The sequence below is a fragment of the Gekko japonicus genome, unplaced genomic scaffold (genome assembly GCF_001447785.1).
Source record: "Gekko japonicus isolate JY-2015 unplaced genomic scaffold, Gekko_japonicus_V1.1 scaffold4392, whole genome shotgun sequence".
In the NCBI taxonomy this organism is placed as follows: domain Eukaryota; kingdom Metazoa; phylum Chordata; class Lepidosauria; order Squamata; family Gekkonidae; genus Gekko; species Gekko japonicus.
The window spans coordinates 26,328-44,070 of NW_015168173.1; the positions used below are offsets into that span (position 1 = coordinate 26,328).

General features: G+C 45.8%; 2 protein-coding genes across 2 annotated transcripts in view; one reads left to right on the forward strand and one right to left on the reverse strand.

The window, feature by feature from the left end:
- Window positions 1-3,400, forward strand: part of LOC107113629 (PC-esterase domain-containing protein 1A-like) — an 8,604-nt gene extending 5,204 nt beyond the window's left edge. Inside the window, exons 2-4 of the mRNA XM_015414974.1 lie at window positions 559-638; window positions 2,905-3,137; window positions 3,223-3,400. Of these exons, the coding sequence (XP_015270460.1) occupies window positions 559-638; window positions 2,905-3,137; window positions 3,223-3,400 (491 nt within the window). The remainder of the gene's footprint in view (window positions 1-558; window positions 639-2,904; window positions 3,138-3,222) is intronic.
- A 2,296-nt stretch (window positions 3,401-5,696) lies between these two features.
- On the reverse strand, window positions 5,697-15,923 carry LOC107113630 (vomeronasal type-2 receptor 26-like). The gene is made up of 5 exons (XM_015414976.1): window positions 15,847-15,923; window positions 13,723-13,919; window positions 12,027-12,232; window positions 7,563-7,689; window positions 5,697-6,655 (listed from the first exon to the last, which is right to left on the reverse strand). Exons 1-5 carry the CDS (start codon window positions 15,921-15,923, stop codon window positions 5,697-5,699), a joined length of 1,566 nt encoding a protein of 521 aa, XP_015270462.1.
- Between the last annotated feature and the right edge of the window lie 1,820 nt (window positions 15,924-17,743).

Below are 17,743 nucleotides of genomic sequence, written 5' to 3' on the forward strand. Positions count from 1 at the left end.
GAGGGTGGACTAGAGGGACCCTCACTGGTCTGATCCAGCAGGGCTTTTCTGGTGTAATCTGTTTTCTTATCAGGGGAAGGCCTCGGCCTCTCTGCCCTGTTGCTGGCCCTCCAGAGGAACTGGCTGGCCCCTGTGTGAGACGGGAGGCTGGACTAGAGGGACCCTCACTGGTCTGATCCAGCAGGGCTTTTCTGGTGTAATCTGTTTTCTTATCAGGGGAAGGCCTCGGCCTCCCTGCCCTGTTGTTGGCCCTCCAGAGGAACTGGCTGGCCCCTGTGTGAGACGGGATGCTGGACTGGATGGACCTTCGCTGGTCTGATCCAGCAGGGCTCTTCTGAGGTTCTTATCAGGGAAGGCCTCGGCCTCTCTGCCCTGTTGTTGGCCCTCCAGAGGAACTGGCTGGCCGCTGTGTGAGACGGGATGCTGGACTAGATGGACCCTCAGTGGTCTGACCCAGCAGGGCTCTTCTGAGGTTCTTATGCAGTTTGCCAGGGGGTAGAGTAGAACCACTCCTCACTTCTTCTTCTTCTTCTTCTTCTTCTCTCTCTCTTTTCGCAGTCCAGAGGTCGGTGTATAAAGACCTCATCCGGGTTCTCCAGAACGACTCCCTGCTTTCCTCTTCGCAAATGAAGTCCAAGGTACCCGTCCAGGCCTTTTGCTCTGCGATTGGGGGCAAGTGGGGTTTGACTGTCCCTAGAACTGGCGACAAGATTTGGGGGTCTTAGGGTTCCCAACTCCGGGTTGAGAAATTCCTGGAGATTTGGAGGTGGAGCTTGGCGAGTCCACCCTCTGAAGCAGCCATTTTCTCCCGGGGAACTGATCTCTGTAGTTTGGAGATTGGTGGTAATTGTGGGGGGTCGCCAGGCCCTACCTGGAGGTTGACAACCTTAGAGGGTCTTTGGCCCTTGGAAGCCACACTAATGGCGGCCCTGTTTTGCCGGAAGCAGCAGGGTGTGCAAAGGGAGAGCTTCCTCGTTGCGCCATGTAAAGTGAAAATGGCGGCACTGTTGAGTGGGACAAGGAGCTGTTTGTGGGTCTTGGGTCCTGTTGCTCCCTCTGCTGGCCAGTTTTGGAATTTCATGGGCTGGGCCGAATCATCGCAGCCGTAAACTTAATCCTAGCCTTATTACATTGCTTATCATATGTCCCTTGCCTGTTGATTGCATTTATTTACGGTGTATCATCGGCCTTGAGTCTTGGGGAGAACAGCAAACTATGAATAAAGTTAAATACAGTCGATCCACGATCGGCTCCCCAGGTACTATGGAATGATGGCGTAATAGTGATGAGGTAGATTTTAGGAGAGTCGGGTTCGAATCCACCCTCTCTGTGAGTCTTGCTGAGTGACATTAGCCCCGTCCCTTTCCTAACCGCCTTTCTTCCACGTTATCCTCACAACAACCCTGTGAGGTAGGTAAGGCAGAGAGTGGGTGACTGGCCCAAGGTCACCCGGCAAACTTCCGTGGCAGAGTGGGGGTTCGAACCCGGGACTCCCAGTTCCTAGTTTGACGCTCTGACCGCTACACTGGCTCTCCTAAAAAGGGCACAAGCCTGTCGCTTTTGAGAGCCTCAGATTTTGTCCGGTGGATCCAAGGAGGGAGGTGCTATTAGGGTCGCGATGCAGAACACAGGAAGACAGGTAACGGAAACTAATAAAAGAAATGTTATGGGGAACCTAAAGCCAGCACTGGGCCGGCTAGTCTCTGGCTGACTGGCCAGGAAGGTCCATGGTACATAATTTGCTTCCCACAATTAGAAAAGACAAGAAGTGGGATCTGCATTACTTGTGGGGAGGCCCCCCGCCAAGCCTTCTCCCCCCCCCCCAGCACCGGCGGCGGCAGCAGGACAGTTCCCAGGGCGTTCTCTGCGCATGTGCAGGGAACACTCTTTTACTTTTTGGGGGATCTAAGTATCCCCTGTATAGTTTTTTAAACCTTTCAGATTTTTCTGCACCCTTGGGGACTGCCCCAAGGGTGCAGGAAAATCTGCCCCCATGTGCCCCCGATGTGCGGATTTAGATATCCGCACAGAAGGGGCCTCTTGGCTATTAGTATATAGATGCGTTTACACACTTCTCCCCTCTTTTGAAATAGCAGTAATATAATCTATTCGGTTTATAACCAGCACAGATCTCTGTATCAAAACCACAATAATATATTTTGACATATGTATTGCTTTGGTGTCCTTTAATTAAATCAAAACAACGGTTGAGCTTATAAACTCAGCTTGTTATTCAGTTCGGTCACTGCATAACTTAAAACTTCATCATGTTGCTTGTAAATTTGCTGTTCGCCCTGTATCTATAAGCAGGGGTCATTTCGTTGAAAAAGAGGTGCAGGAGCTCATTAGCATAACTTATTTGCATATGCCACACCCCCTGACATCACCGGATGTTTGTCAGGAGGCAACACCCACCGCTCAGGCTCTGCTTGGCTGTTCTGGATTGCTAGCTATTGGGGGGGCGGGGAACGTGCAGATCTGTCCTCACGGAGGAGGGAGAGCTTGTACCTGAATAAAACTTGGTCTTAAAGGTGCCACTGGACTGTTTTGGGCCGGGGGGCTGAGGGGGCTCTGCAGCTTACCTGGCTGCTTCTTGCTCTGACTGAGGGCTGCTGGGAGCAGGGGGTGGGGCTTGTTGCATGTGCCCGCCCCCTGGCCCCTTTACTGCCGGACCTCTGCTCCTGTGCGCTCCTGCAGCGAATGACCCCTGTCTATAAGTCTGAAATCTAGCTTCCTTTTCAATGGATTTGACAAAGCGGGCGTGCCCACAAAAGCTCCTACCTTGAATAAAACCTCGTTGGTCTTAAAGGTGCCGCCGGACGCTAAATCTGTTCCGCTGCTTCAGACGGACACGGCTGCCCCACCTGTACTATTACTTTGTGTCCTCCCCCCCCCCGTCCCCAGGGGGAGCTCTGCTTTGAAAACGACCACTTGATCGAAGGGGGCGTCCTGGGGGAGCTGCACAACGGCACGCATTATCGTGAAGTCCGCCAGTACCGCACGGACCACCATCTCGTCCGCTTCTACTTCCTGACGCGCGTGTACTCCGACTACCTGGAGAGCATCTTGGACGATTTCCAGGCCGGCCCCGAGCCAGATGTCTTGGTCCTCAACTCCTGCATTTGGGACGTCTCAAGGTAGGGGTTGCCCTCCAGAAGGCCCTCCAGAAGGGGTCGCCTGGGTCGCTCCCAACTCCCCTGACGCCTGGCCTCCTCTCGGCAGGTACGGCTCTTCCTCCATGAAAGAATACCGCAAGAACCTGCAGACCGTCTTCAACAGACTCGACGCGGTGCTCCCCGCCTCTTGCTTGGTCCTCTGGAACATGACCATGCCCCTGGGCCCCAAGGTTACGGGGGGCTTTCTCATCCCTGAGGTAAAATGGGGGTCCAAAGGATCTTGAGAAATGGGCTCACTTCTGGGCATCTCTGGTTAACCAGTTTGGCGTCGCGGTTAAATGCGCGGACTCTAATCTGGGAGAACCGGGTTTGATTCCCCCACGCCTCCACTTGCGGCTGCTGGATGACCTTGGGCAAGCCACAGTTCTGTCAGAGCTGTCCTTGAAAAAAGAGCCGTTTCTGTCAGAGCTCTCTCAGCCCCACCAACCTCACAGGGTGTCTGTTGTGGGGAGGGGAAGGGAAAGGAGTTTGTAAGCCGCTCTGGGAGTCCTTTGGGTAGTGAAGGGCGAGGGTATAAATCCAATCTCTCTTCTTCTTCTTTTACCTCACAGGGTGTCTGTTGTGGGGAGGGGAAGGGAAAGGAGTTTGTAAGCCACTCTGAGACTCCTTCGGGTAGTGAAGGGCGGGGTATAAATCCAATCTCTTCTTCTTCTACCTCCCAGGGTGTCTGTTGTGGGGAGGGGAATGGAAAGGAGTTTGTAAGCTGCTCTGACACTCCTTTGGGTAGTGAAGGGGTGGGGTATAAATCCAGTCTCCTCCTCCTCCCTCTTCCCAGCCAGTAGACGTGCCGTAGGAGAGCGAGATTCGAATCTAGTACCATCAGAGACCTGCAAGATTTCCAGGGTATAAGTTTTCGAGAGTCAGAGCTCCCTGTAGAAGAAGACTTGGATTTGTACCCCACCCTTCGCTCAGAGTCTCAGAGCGGCTTACAATCTCCTTTCCCTTCCTCTCCCCACAACAGCCACCCTGTGAGCAATGCTCCCTCTAAGCCGTGGAGTCTTGTGAGCAAAAATTCTACTTTGTGAGCTACTGGCATTAAAGTTGTGAGTGAGCAAATTGGGTACTGCTTAAATTAGTTTGCTCTGGAGCCATCCTTCCTGAGCGAAGGCAAGAATGTGTGAGCTGGAGGCTAAAAAACTGTGAGCTGGCTCACACTAACTCAGCTTAGAGGGAACACTGCCTCTGAGGTCGGTGGGACTGAGAGAGCTCTTTCGAGAACTGCCCTTGAGAGAACAGCTCTGAGAGAACTTGTGACTGGCCCAAGGCCACCCAGCTGGCTACATGTGGAGGAGAGGAAATCAAACCCGGTTCCCCAGATTAGAGTACGCCACTCTTAGAAGAAGAAGAAGAGTTAGATTTATACCCTGCCCTTCGCTCAGAGTGGCTTACAATCTGCTTTCCCCTCCTTTACCCACAACAGGCCCCTTGTGAGGCAGGTGGGGCTGAGAGAGCTCTTTCGAGAACTGCTCTTGAGAGAACAGCTCTGAGAGAACTTGTGGCTGACCCAAGGCCACCCAGCTGGCTGTGTCTGACCAAGGAGGCTTGTGACTTTTGAATGCTTCTACTCTGTAGTCTCTAAGGCACTACAGAAGAAGTGTCAGTTTTTAGGCCCCGCTTTTCTCTCCCCTAAGGAGTCTCAGAGCGGCTTAACCATCTCCTTTCCCTTCCTCTCCCCACAGCAGGCCCCTTGTGAGGCAGGTGGGGCTGAGAGAGCTCTTTCGAGAACTGCTCTTGAGAGAACAGCTCTGAGAGAACTTGTGGCTGACCCAAGGCCACCCAGCTGGCTGTGTCTGACCAAGGAGGCTTGTGACTTTTGAATGCTTCTACTCTGTAGTCTCTAAGGCACTACAGAAGAAGTGTCAGTTTTTAGGCCCCGCTTTTCTCTCCCCTAAGGAGTCTCAGAGCGGCTTAACCATCTCCTTTCCCTTCCTCTCCCCACAGCAGGCCCCTTGTGAGGCAGGTGGGGCTGAGAGAGCTCTGAGAGAGCTGGGACTGGCCCGAGGCCACCCAGCAGAATTCATGTGAAGGGAGGAGCGGGGCATCAGACCCATTCCCCAGATTAGAGTCCACCGCTCTTAACCACCGCCCCACACTGTTGTTTATACAAGCCATCAACTATTTAATTTAGTGTGTTGATGGAAAGTAGAATGATCAGTTCATTGTCCTCTGGCAGTGAGTCAACCAGCCGCAGGATATGTTTTGCCCTATAAATATGTCACCATGCTGCCCCAGCAGTGCGTGTGTGTGTGTTCATTTGTTCATGTTCTCACTGCCCTGACCGGGATAGCCCAGGCAAGCCCGGTCTCATCTGATCACAGAAGCTAAGCAAGGCCGACCCTTGCAAGGACTTGGAAGGGAGTCCTCCAAGGAATAACAGGGCTGGGACGCAGAGGCAGGCAATATCAAGCCACCACTCTGAAACATCCTACCACCATTAGGGGTCACTAGAAGTCTCTATGACGTCCAGGCACACAAGCATATACACCACAATACCCCTCCCAAAGAAGTCTCACTGCTTTATTAGGATATTGACTTCAACTCCCTATCAAGTCTATTTAGTATTGTAACTTTAGATTTGACATGCTTTCTGTTCATTAGGTTTTGTCTGTTGTTCAGCTCAGGTCTCAGCACAATAATGTAGCATTTTGGAGAAAAGATACAAACCAGTAAGCCACCACTGGAGGCCAAGATGGAGAAGATCTCTACTGCTACCATGTATTTCCCTTTGGTGCTCAGGTAGGTTGGAACAAAACACAACCAAACATTGCAAAAGACTAACATGCTGAAGGTGATAAATTTGGCTTCATTAAAGGTGTCTGGGAACTTCCTCACTAGGAAAGCCAAGATCAAGCTTATGAGAGACAGAAGACCCATGTAACACAGGACAATGTAGAACATGATGAGAGACCCTTCATTACATTTTATGATGATCTCTTCATTCAGTGACTGTGTGTCAGAGTTGGGGAATGGGGGAGAGGTTCCTAGCCATACTGTACAAATGCCTGCTTGAATAAAGAAGAGGGCAAGGACAACTAAACTGGCCAGTCTTTGCCCCACCCACTTCCTCATTCTGGAACCTGGCTGGGTGGACAGGAAAGCTAGGATCACAGTGATAGTTTTGGCTAACACACAAGAAATAGCCAGTGAGAAAGTGATGCCAAAAGCAGATTGCTGGAGAAAGCAAGTCACCTTCTCAGGTTGTCCGAGGAAGAGAAATGGGCAGAGGAAGCAGAGCATGAGGGATATGAGGAGAGTGAAGGTGATAGCCCGGTTGTTGGCTTTAACTATGGGAGTATCTCTGTGTTTAATGAAAATTCCCAATACAGAAGCTGTGGTCAGAAAAAAAGAAACCGCAAGCAAGGACAAGCTGATCCCTAAAGGTTCTTCATAAGACAGAAAGCTCATCATCTTGGGAATGCAGACATCTTGCTCCTTGCTTGGATATTGATCTTCTGGGCATTTCAAACAGTCCTCCATATCTGAAACAGAAGGCAGTGTCAGGGCCAGCTTATATGATTCTTGAAATGGCCTTCCATGTGGGAGATGCCCACTTGTGCTGATTTGTCTCTTGGTACAGGAAAGCTGATGCAACACATAGAACTGGGATTTGTGCAAGATCATAAGTCTGTGGACAAGCTGCAGTGTCCCCAATAACTTCTGGCCTATTACCGAACCTTGAGGGGAAAGTTTCCTCATTCGTGTTCTTAGGTCAGTCATTCCTAAGAGCACAAATGAAGAATGTTGGTTCCCAGCTGATGGACTCCTCACATATTTTGTCACACGATGGTCCTTACACTGGTCTCACCATCCTGCATGGTCAAGAGGTGGGACTGCAGGGAAAACCCTCCGTGATGGCAGGCCATGATAAATGTTCCTTGTTGCTGAAGGCTTGGGAAAGTCTGGGTCTTTTTAGCCCTAATGATGAAGCCCTGTTTAAATGAGTCTTTCCCCGGCTGATTTGTGCCACTAAGCAGTTATGTCCATCTTGGCCTCCAGTGCTGGCTGCTTACTGGCTTGTATCTTTCCCCCAAAATGCAGAAGAAGGAGAAGGAAAAGGAGAAGGAGAAGAGTTGGGTTTTTATACCCCACTTTTCTAAACCCTTAAGGGATCTCAAAGTGGCTTACAATCACCTTCCAACAGGCACCATGTGACGTAGGTGGGGCTGAAAGAGTTCTGAGAGAACCGTGATTCACCCAGGGTAATCGAGCAGGCTTCATGTGGATGAGTGGAGAATCAATTCAAACCCGATTCTCCAGAGTAGAGACCGCTGCTCTTAACCACTACACCACACTGACTCTGTATATGAGATGGTAGTTTGCTGCTTGGGAAATGGCAACCTGAATTATTTGTGTATACCAGCAAATTTGTTGCATTGCACGACCTACCTTTCTGGCTTGAAAACTTGCCTTCTGGGCATGGAAAACAATCATAACAGCAAAATTTCTTCCCTTCTTTTTTCTTCTTCTGATAACCAGGGAGACAGTAGTCATTACACTGAGAAAGGGGCAGCCCCTGTCCGTAAATAAGAAATATTTTTTTCATTTTCATTCAGGAGAGATAAGACATTATATTTGTTGCTTTTCAGCTGATGTAGCAACTACCAAGTGGGAAGCTGCAGTGGAGCAATGCATTACACTGTGCATACAACAATCTCCCAAAACCTTCCTGATCATAGCTGAAATTATTTGTGCATTGTATTGCTTGGCTATGAAAATACTAATAACTTGAGTCCCAGTGAGTTAGGCAGACTATAAATGGGATAGGTGAGTTATAGCCCAGAACTGGGAAGAATCAGTGTTTTTTTTTTTTTCACAGAGGGGAATTTATGTTCCATTGTGGGTTTCAAAAAACAACGGAGGGAAAAGCCAATGCAGAATCAGCCACAGTCCAAATGAAGATTCAAGACCCATTGACTAAAATTGAGCTTATTTATTAATAGTGGGACTGTGCAATTTATTGAACTCCCTCCATTTCCTTAAAGTTCATTCACTAGTAGGCTGCCCAATGGGGTTGTTAGCTGTTAAGGAATGGACTAATTTATGGTTTTATATCTGCTTACACATGCAACACATGGACTGTGCACACACCTGTATACCATGGGCCTAGAGAAAGCTGTTTGCATCACCTACTGTGAGAGAGAGATTTCACATAGGGAACACTTGCCTGCATTTCATGTTAATGAAGCTTGCACACATTCAGCTCAAGGCATTATGGGAAAGAGAAGCACATGTTAGCCATTGTGAGCAGAGACAACAACCAAGAAGGAGAAATTCCCCCATTGCTGAGGAGATTAGATGCCACGCAGAACATGGACCTGATCTGTATCTGAATTGCAGTTTCCTGTTTATGGTGCCTTGTCAGCCTGGTAAAGCCAAGATTCATCTGCACATCAAGGAGGGCACAGGTAGCCGAGACTTCACACCTGGCCAGATGGTATTCCATGAGATAGCGTGTAAAGTTTCAAATATTGCTCCACCCATACAATACCTGCCCCTTTCTGGATACACCAATGAGATGTAGCAATGGGACAGACTTATAGTCAGGTGGATCCAGAGTGGCAAAGGTTGCAAACCACCCCAAAGATTCCACTATAAAATGCGAGGACCAAGCATGAGGTCCTTTGCTAGCCTCTAACCCCTCCCTTCCTGCTGTAACTCCCTTTCTCCTCAGCCTGCTAAAATCCTCTGTCTTTACCTGACTTCTTGGTGTGTGCACAGCCAAAGAAGTCCACGCTTAGCTGGCTGATTCTAGCAAGTGTGTATTTAGAAATCCCCATAGTATTCTTCCCTCAAGTTTTCATTGCAACAGACAAGACTCCAAGATCAGATAAGTATAAGCCTTTTAATACCTACCTACCTCCAAGTAAATAAGAAACTATCTTAATATCTTTCTGTAACTCTAAAGGAACCTTGAGTGTATGCGATTGTGAGACTGACATTTGTGTGTGTGTGTGATTTTGATATTTCTCAGTAAAAAGAATATTTGTTTTGGAAAAATACCAGTCTACTCTCCATCATTGGTACTCTCTGGACGGGCAAGACCTCCATAAAAGTTGGCAAGACCTCACATTAACTTTAGTTAGCCATCTGCTGTAAATAGTGATTGGCGTAACATAGCATTTGGACAACTCTACCCCGACTCAAAAGTCACCATAGCTCACATTCTCTTTCCCCCCACTTTTTTTGCTTGAACAAAAATCTGCAGCTTGGGACACTATTTAGCCTCACTCCCGACACCCACCAGTTAGAGTAAATTTTCAGGTGATCATTCCAGTGCCAATGAAAGTCTCTCCCCATCATGCTGGATCCAATCAACCATGATTGGTTGGTTTAGTACTTCACATGACTCAGAGTATTCACCAATCAACCTCAAGGTTCTCTAGCAGTCTCATCAATTAGATCGCATTAATACCCACAAATACCAGTTAGGTATCTCCAAATACCTTGAATTAACCAAATGAAGTGCCCCACCCATGCAGAATAATAGGAAGCTAGTGGGGGAAAAGTTCTTTTTTGGGGCAATTTGAGAAGACCCCCCCCATCCCTTCTTGGTCCCATGTTGTTGTTCTCCAGTTGTACAGTCGAGTCTGACTCTTTGGAACCCTGTGGACCACATCACACCAGGTCCTCTTGTCTTCCACCGTCCTCCAGAGTTTGCTCAGTTTCATGTTTGTTGTATCTATAACACTGTCTAACCAACTCTTCCTTTGTTGTCCCCTTCTTTTTTTACCTTCAATCATTCCCAGCATCAGGGTCTTCTCCAATGAGTGCTTCCTTCTCATTTGGTACCCAGAGTATTTGCGCTTCAGCTTAAGTATCTGGCCTTCCAGGGAACAGTCAGGGTTGATTTCCCTTAGTATTGACTGTTTTCATCTCCTTGCAGTCCAAGGGACTCTCGAGAGTTTTCTCCAGCACCATAATTCAAAAGCATCTATTCTTCAGTGCTTGGCTTTTCTTATGGTCCAACCCTCGCAGCCATACATTACTACTGGGAATACCATCACTTTGACCATACAGACTTTTTTTGCCAGGGTGATGTCTCTATTTTTTATGATGCTGTCTATGTTTGCCATAGCTTTCCTCCCAAAGAGCAGGCGTCTTTTAATTTCATGGCTACAGTCGCCATCTGCTAGCTAATGCAATACTATTCTGTAGAAGAGTCAACTTCACAGACAAAAGCCTGACAAAAGTGATCATGTATGTTATGGAGGTAGACTTGAATCCAATAACACTTTAAAAAACCAACAAGGTCTCATAAATGTCAATAAGAATGTTGTTTGTTATTGTAATGAATTGTTTTGAAAAATGAATAAAAAGAGAGTTGAGAAAAAAAAAACATATCAGTTATAAACAGTTTCTACTACTTGGCTCCCACACAGAATGTCCTTGCAACCCCATTTCCCAAAGAATGTGACAGCAAAATGATTCCTGTGCCACAGCTAGTCAGGCACTGAGCTAATATGGTTAGTGGAAGAAATCCATGCATCCTTACTTCCAATATCTCAGATTATGCTTCTGCAGAATGGGCTACTGAAGAAGCCCGTAAACTCACCTGGTTAAAAGTTCTGTGCCACACAATTATATTTTCATTTATGATGAACTCTTGTTTATCTACCCTGCCAACTTTCACTCTATGGAAGGATTTGTTGGGGAAGGTGACCATGTTCACAATGTCAAATCCACCTGCTGTTTCCTTATTAGTATTGAAGTATATTGTCCCACCTTTGGAGGTGTTCAATGAAATGCCTTGAAGGAATGGGTGAAGCTATTGAAAGACAAAATAAAGCAAATTTTAAAAAAGATAACCTATGGCAACCTTCATGTTACAATATCAGAACACTTTGGCCGAGTTCAGACTGGCAGTTTGGCCTGATACAGGCATGTTTCAGAAACGTTTCACAAACGGATTAAAGGAGACGTTCACACAGGCACATCTGTCAGGTGTTCCCCAGCTGTACTCAACTCGTCTTGTAATGCTTCCCTTTCATGTTTAAAAAAATACCAGGTGAAAGTGGTAGCAAACACTGGAGAGTGTGTTGATCCTGCTTCCAGGACGTGTGCATGCTAAAAGCTGCAAACAAGCCACATTGCTGCACCTATGTGCATAGGCGCATGTCACCGGAGTGAAAAAAAGCCACTTAATTATTTATTTAATTTCACTTATACCCCGCCCTCCCCGCAAGCGGGCTCAGGGCGGCTTACATAGGCACAACTGTGCAATAAAATACAACAGGATCAAAACAGTCACGCCTCCACCAGGGGTGGGCCAACAGTGTGAACGCTCTCTTGCAGCTACTCCCAGTATGCTCCCGCATCAGTTGGTGCAATGTGACCGGGATTACCCGGAACAAGTTGTTCTGGGACTTTTTTTTGCCATAACTCCCTTGCGCTTCAAACTTCCAGTCTGAACTCAGCCATTTTCTTGTTGATATGTCTTTATGGATTTTCATTTAGACTGATATCAGGCAGATAACAGCATGGACATTTCATCAGATCTTGGAAACTACACAGGATCAGCCTGGGTTAGTACATGGATGGGAGACCACAAAGGAAGTCCAGGGTCTAGCAGACGCAGGCAATGGCAAACCATTGTCTCTGTTTGTCTCTTGCCGTGAAAATCCTACTGGGTTGCCATAAGTCAGCTGCAACATGATGGCACATTCCACCACCACCAGTCCAAAAATACAACAATTCACATCTTACTATTCAGGCTCAAAAAAATAGGAGGAATATCAATCAATAATGTTTACATCACAATTTTGCCTATTATTTCTGGAAGAACACAGCTAGGTTTTGTCTTGCTTCAATTCATTGGTTCATAGCAATGAAGACATCGTTAGAGGGACATACCTTCCAAGGCTGAAGATCTCGATCTCCTTTGCGCTCCAATATTGCTCTCTGGTTGAATTTAGATGAGTACATGGCATTCATAGCATGTGCCACAGCATAGACAGCATTATAGATATGGTAGCTGTGCCCAGTCATCTCCATTTCAAAAAGAGTTCGAGGAAGGCTCTCAAGTTTTTCCTCCCCAGTACATATTTCTTCCATTTGATCTGGGGAATTTGGAAATGAACAGTCAAACGTTTGCTCCCAGAAGTCTTTCAGAAAGTCATTCCCTTGTGTCCAGGAAGGTTTGATGAGCTGAAGAAACTGCCGGAATCCTGGGAGGTCATTTGAATGAATTGTGAAGGAAATGGCACCTTGAAAGAATTTCATATCCCAGCCTTTTTGGAGAGTGGTTAATGCCAAATCAATCTGGGCTGTCATAATCCATACCCTACCAGAAGACGGGTCATCATTATATCCAGGATCTCCAAAAAACAGATATGTGTGCAATGATATAATGATCATGGTTTCTCCGTAGATGATAATTGTACGAGCTCTGGTATCTGTGAATGGCTGATAAACCCTTGAGATTATAGCATTAAATTCTTTCATACCATGCAACTGTGATTGCTGAGGGATTTTTTCGGTGAAGGCTGAACAGATTCTATTCTGTGAAAGCCTTGGCTCCAGAGCCTGCAAGAAGTATTCTCCACTCTCATTCTCTACAGAGAAAACTCCAATCCATGTCCATCTGAAGTGGAGAAGCAGTTTGATAATACCAGTATACTGAAGATCTTCATCTGGAATCATGCGATAAAAGGATGGAGATTCTGTTGTGCCTTTGTCCTCTGGGGCAAATGAACCAAAGGTGAGCTAAAAGGAAATATACCTATGTTTTAGAAAGGAGGTAATGGGAGCAACTCATGTATTCACTTGTTTGTAAGAACATAAGAACATAAGAGATGCCAATGTTGGATCAGGCCAAAGGCCCATCCAGTCCAACACTCTGTATCACACAGTGGCCAGAAATACCAGTGCCTAGTGTTCCCTCTAAGCTGAGTTAGTGTGAGCTAGCTCACAGTTTTTTAGCCTCTGGCTCACACATTTTTGTCTCAGCTCAGGAAGGGTGGCTCCAGAGCAAACTAATTTATGCAATAGCCAAATCTCTTGCTCACAACTTTAATGACAGTAGCTCACAAAGTAGAATTTTCACTCACAAGACTCCACAGCTTAGAGGGAACATTGCGCAGTGCCATCAGGAGGTCCACCAGTGGGGCCAGGATATTAGAAGCCATCCCACTGTTGACCCCCCCCAAGCACCAAGATGACAGAGCATCACTTGTACTGTAAGTATTTACTGAAGGAAACATTTACTAAATATTAATGCCAAAGAAATACTGCTGGATTTTCTGCACTTCCCTAAAATTTGTTTAACAACCTTTCTACTACCCTTTATTCATCGTCTCCCACACATTTTTCAAACAACAACAATAATAATAATACAGTTTTGCTGTCTTTTTTCTTTTACTGCATAACAATACCACAACAGAGTAACAAAAGGTGAATGAATAACCTCTGTGTCTCAAACCCCCCCCCCCAAGTTTAATGGCACATAATCCTACCTGTGGAATCTTGTAGAGACCTAAAATGTTTGCTATGTGGAAAGAAGTGTCAGAACCAAGCCCTCCAATTACAGCTATAAGATTTTTCTGGGTACCACATTTGTAGTTAGGGACAAAACGATGGAATCTGAAGAGCAAGTCCAAGGTGGTACGATATATCATCCTCTCATCATAGTAGTTGTCATAGATGTGGAAACCAAGAGTAATATTGGGCAAGATCTTGGGATTCTTATTGATCTCATGGATAGCAAACGCCAAGGCCAGGAGATGCTGGTAGAACTTGGTCACAAAACTGAAAAAAAAGACAACCGTTGAACAAGTACATTCTACAATGGACATAGAAGCATAAACAGCCATGGGAGAGGAAGCTGAAGCTTCTTTTACCCGCCTGCCATAGTTGCAGGGAGAAAAGGTCATGAATGGATTTGGAAGCAGAAAACTCCCACTGCAAGTCTGATACAAAGTCTGCCAACAAAGCCGGGGACATATGAAGTGGCCTATTAGTTGCTAATAATGTCTCCGAGTAAATACTTCCACCTTCTGTCTGAATAACCTTTAAAATGCATAAAAACCCCAACATTTTTTGCTCTGTATGTTGGTCATCCTGCTACCTACTTCAGCAGCTGCAAAAGAAGGTTTTTCATTTTCTTTACGGTGTTATTTCTGCACCTTTAGGAAGTAAGACAACCTACCAGGAAGAAGGTTTTCTGATTCTCCAATTTTTGGTCATCAGCTGTTTCTCTCCTGCCTCAAACCTGGGAAACTTTTATTCAGGATGACCCAAGCACAGAGCCAGGCTACATTTTGTGTACATTATTACTAACCCATTGATTTTCACAATATTAGGCTATGTCAGGGAACTGTTGTCATTTTCTGCTGCCCTTGAAAGTGAATCAATTTCATATACCTTCTGCTAAGTGTTAGGGTGCGCACATCCATAACTATATCTCACGTTGGACTGAAGACAAGCTAAAGAAATGTTATGTATACTAGGTAATCCAAACTTTTCTTTAGAAAGTGCTTCATGACACCGATTGGGTGATGCAATAAGAAGATCACTTCTAGGATAAATCTTGTTATGACTGGCTCTATGTAGAGACTAAAATGCATATGCAAGGAGATAATATGCAGCTACCCATGAAGCAAACAACTGTAAGCCCAAAATTATACATAAGGAGTTGGATCCTGAGTCCTGACTAAATTATCTGCTGGCAGACTGGCACTCTAACCACTATACAACACTCACATCAACATTGGATACCATGTAAAATTTCCAGTAATGGGAGGGAGGCCAATTTTAATTGATTCAATTCTCCTTCCATTGACCAGTGACTCCCCCATTATATTATTTCTTGGAGTCCCATGTCCCCTATAAAGCACCTTTTCAGGGTTCAGGGATCATTTGAGGTTGCAATAGGGTTGAGGAAGTCCTATTCTAATGACCAAGATCCCTTCCATCAGTGGAGATTTATTGTGAGATCCATGACATGGTCTAATAGCAATAATGATGAGCATTTATTTCTCCTTTCTCTCCCCATCCTTGTCTCCAAAGTGCTTAACAAATGAGGTAAGTCTTCCTTATTATCCCCAAATTGATCCCCCCAACTTAATATAAATGGAGGCTGAGACCGAATGGGAATAGCTTGCACATATTTTGTCAAGAACATTCCTGTCAGTGGGGAGACCTGACCTTGCAGCCCAATCCAAATGTATGCTTCCTCAGGTCTGGAATTTTAAAAAGGACCTAATTCAGAAAAAAAAACCCAACCCTCTGTATTAATGAGAGATCCTTGTAACACAGAAGCGACATGATATCATTACATGGCCTGCAAACACAAAGAATGTTCTAAGACTTATAAAATGGCTGAAAGGAGGTAGCCTGGGAGCAGTGTTCCCTCTAAGCTGAGTCAGTGTGAGCTAGCCCACAGTTTTTTAGCCTCCAGCTCACAGATTTTTGTCTTAGCTCGGGAAGGATGGCTCCAGAGCAAATTAATTTATACAGTAGCCAAATTGCTCGCTCACAACTTTAATGCCAATAGTTCACAAAGTAGAATTTTTGCTCACAAGACTCCACATCTTAGAGGGAACATTGCCTGGGAGTGGAGGCAGAGGCTAGATGCATATTCTTTGAGCATCCCGTCAACACAAATGAGGTAAACCTTCCTTACTCAGCCAAGGTTACATAAAGCAGGAGGATTAAAAAAACAAAACCTCCTTACCTTGAAATATCCAACAGCTCATGAGAAGGGTGTTTCTCAAAGGACTGTATCTGAAAATGGTAGATGATATGAGACATTATCCCACCAATCAGGAAGTCCCCAGAGTGGTACCACTCGTGTGGAACAGGAAGGGGATTGTTCTCAGGACACTTCATAGGATGGCTTGGAAAAGGCATCGTAGGCGGAACCAGCTGCTGCAACTGTAGCCTCAGCATCCTGCCACCATCTACCCTCTGTGACTGTCAGCACCATTTGCTAAAATCAGGCTAGGCTGGGCTGTGCTCCACAGACCCTCCCCGTACAATTCTGTCTTCAGTGGGCAATCAGCCTTATGCATAGCCTGAGCAGAATCCCAAGTGCATGTCAGGATGGCAAGCTCTACACTTTCACAGCCTTGAGTATCAGAAGAAAAGAAGAAAATGTCAAAGATAAAACCAGTTCATTCCACCGGTTCTGAACAGAACAAAGCTTTTATAACTCACGGTTGGGTTTGTTGGTTGCTGCTCATGTCCTCTGAAAAGCCACTAGAGCTTGCCCTGAATGAACAAATTATAGTGGTTTCGAAAATTGCAGCAGCTGATAATTACCTCTTCAGGCTTTGAGCTCTGAATGGCTCCACAAACATGAAGACTGACAGATATGATCACAAATCGCCTGTGCTTTCTGGCCACACAATTAAAACTAGAGTTGCCAATCTCCAGCTTGGGGCTGGAGTTCTCCTAGCATTACAACTGTTCTCCAGAGATCAGTTCCCCCGGAAGGATAGGTAACTTCAGAGAGCAGACTCTATGGTGGGGTCCCCAGTGTGGTGCCCAGGAGTGTCATGACAGCCACTGAAACATTTCCTGGCACCCACCAAGTGTTTATAGAAAGTGGGTGGGGCTTTTGCTTAGCAGGGCTTCTGATTGGCCACTGGAGATGTGATTGGCTGTGTAGATTTGAGAAACATAGCTTTGGCAGCAGCTGCCATCACAGCACAGGGATCTTCACCTTGTGCCTGAAGGTAAGCTGCAGCAGCCATTTTGTGGTTGGCTCCACCCCCTGTGGCAACCATTTTGTAGCAGCTGTTTTGTGGCTGCATCCACCATATTGAGTCCAAATCCCAAAGGTGCCCATGGCCTGAAAAAAAAGTTAGAGTCAAAGTTGGAAGGATAGGCAGAAAAATTCACTTGGAGAACCTGTTCACCATTTATGAGGAGGCCATTGTATGGCCCAGCAAGTTCAACCAGGTAGAGTTCATGGACATCAGTGTAGTCTAGGTACTGTCAACCAGGGAGAGTCTGTGGACATCAGTGTAGTCTAGGTACTGTTCTCCAATGTATAAATAATAGGTCTGAGTTCAAATGCTGTATTACTTCGGTGTTGTGTCAAATAGGAGAAGCCCATTATTTAAATATCCTATTTTTTCTCTGGAACATATTACCTTTCAGAATTAGATTCTAGAGTTAGATACTGCAATAAGTGTCTGTTTAGGAGAATTATATAGCACTTTTTTCTGAGTAAACATACATAGGATATGTCAATAATTCAGATGTTTCCAAGAATCCTCACAATATCCTATAATACAATTAACCCGCTCGGGGGAGGGCAGGGTATAAATATAATTAAATAAAAAAATAAAATAAATAACCACTGAGAAGACCATAAAACAGGGAGGGAACCCCTATTTTTTGAAACAGAATATGATGAAGAATAAGAAACATAAGAACACAACATTGACAGTTGCATCAAGCAACAGAACATTTTGTGCAAACTGTACTTGAATATCTTGCAATAGATACAGTTTTGGGCAAGTCCTTGACACAATGTGCATACTTGCCTGAGAAGCATATTGTATGCAAACTGGATTTCAGCACTGATTCAAGTTCCATCCTATCAATGCTTCCCAATTATTCTC

Excerpts from the sequence above, each read along its gene's own strand:
- LOC107113630 (XM_015414976.1), bottom strand. The coding sequence starts at position 15,923 with ATGTCTCATATCATCTACCATTTTCAGATACAGTCCTTTGAGAAACAC. Across the intron at positions 12,233-13,722 it reads TGTCCCTAACTACAAATGTG|ATCAAATGGAAGAAATATGT; the intron begins GTACCCAGAAAA and ends CAAATTCCCCAG. Across the intron at positions 7,690-12,026 it reads GAGATCTTCAGCCTTGGAAG|GGGCTGCCCCTTTCTCAGTG; the intron begins GTATGTCCCTCT and ends ATTTACGGACAG.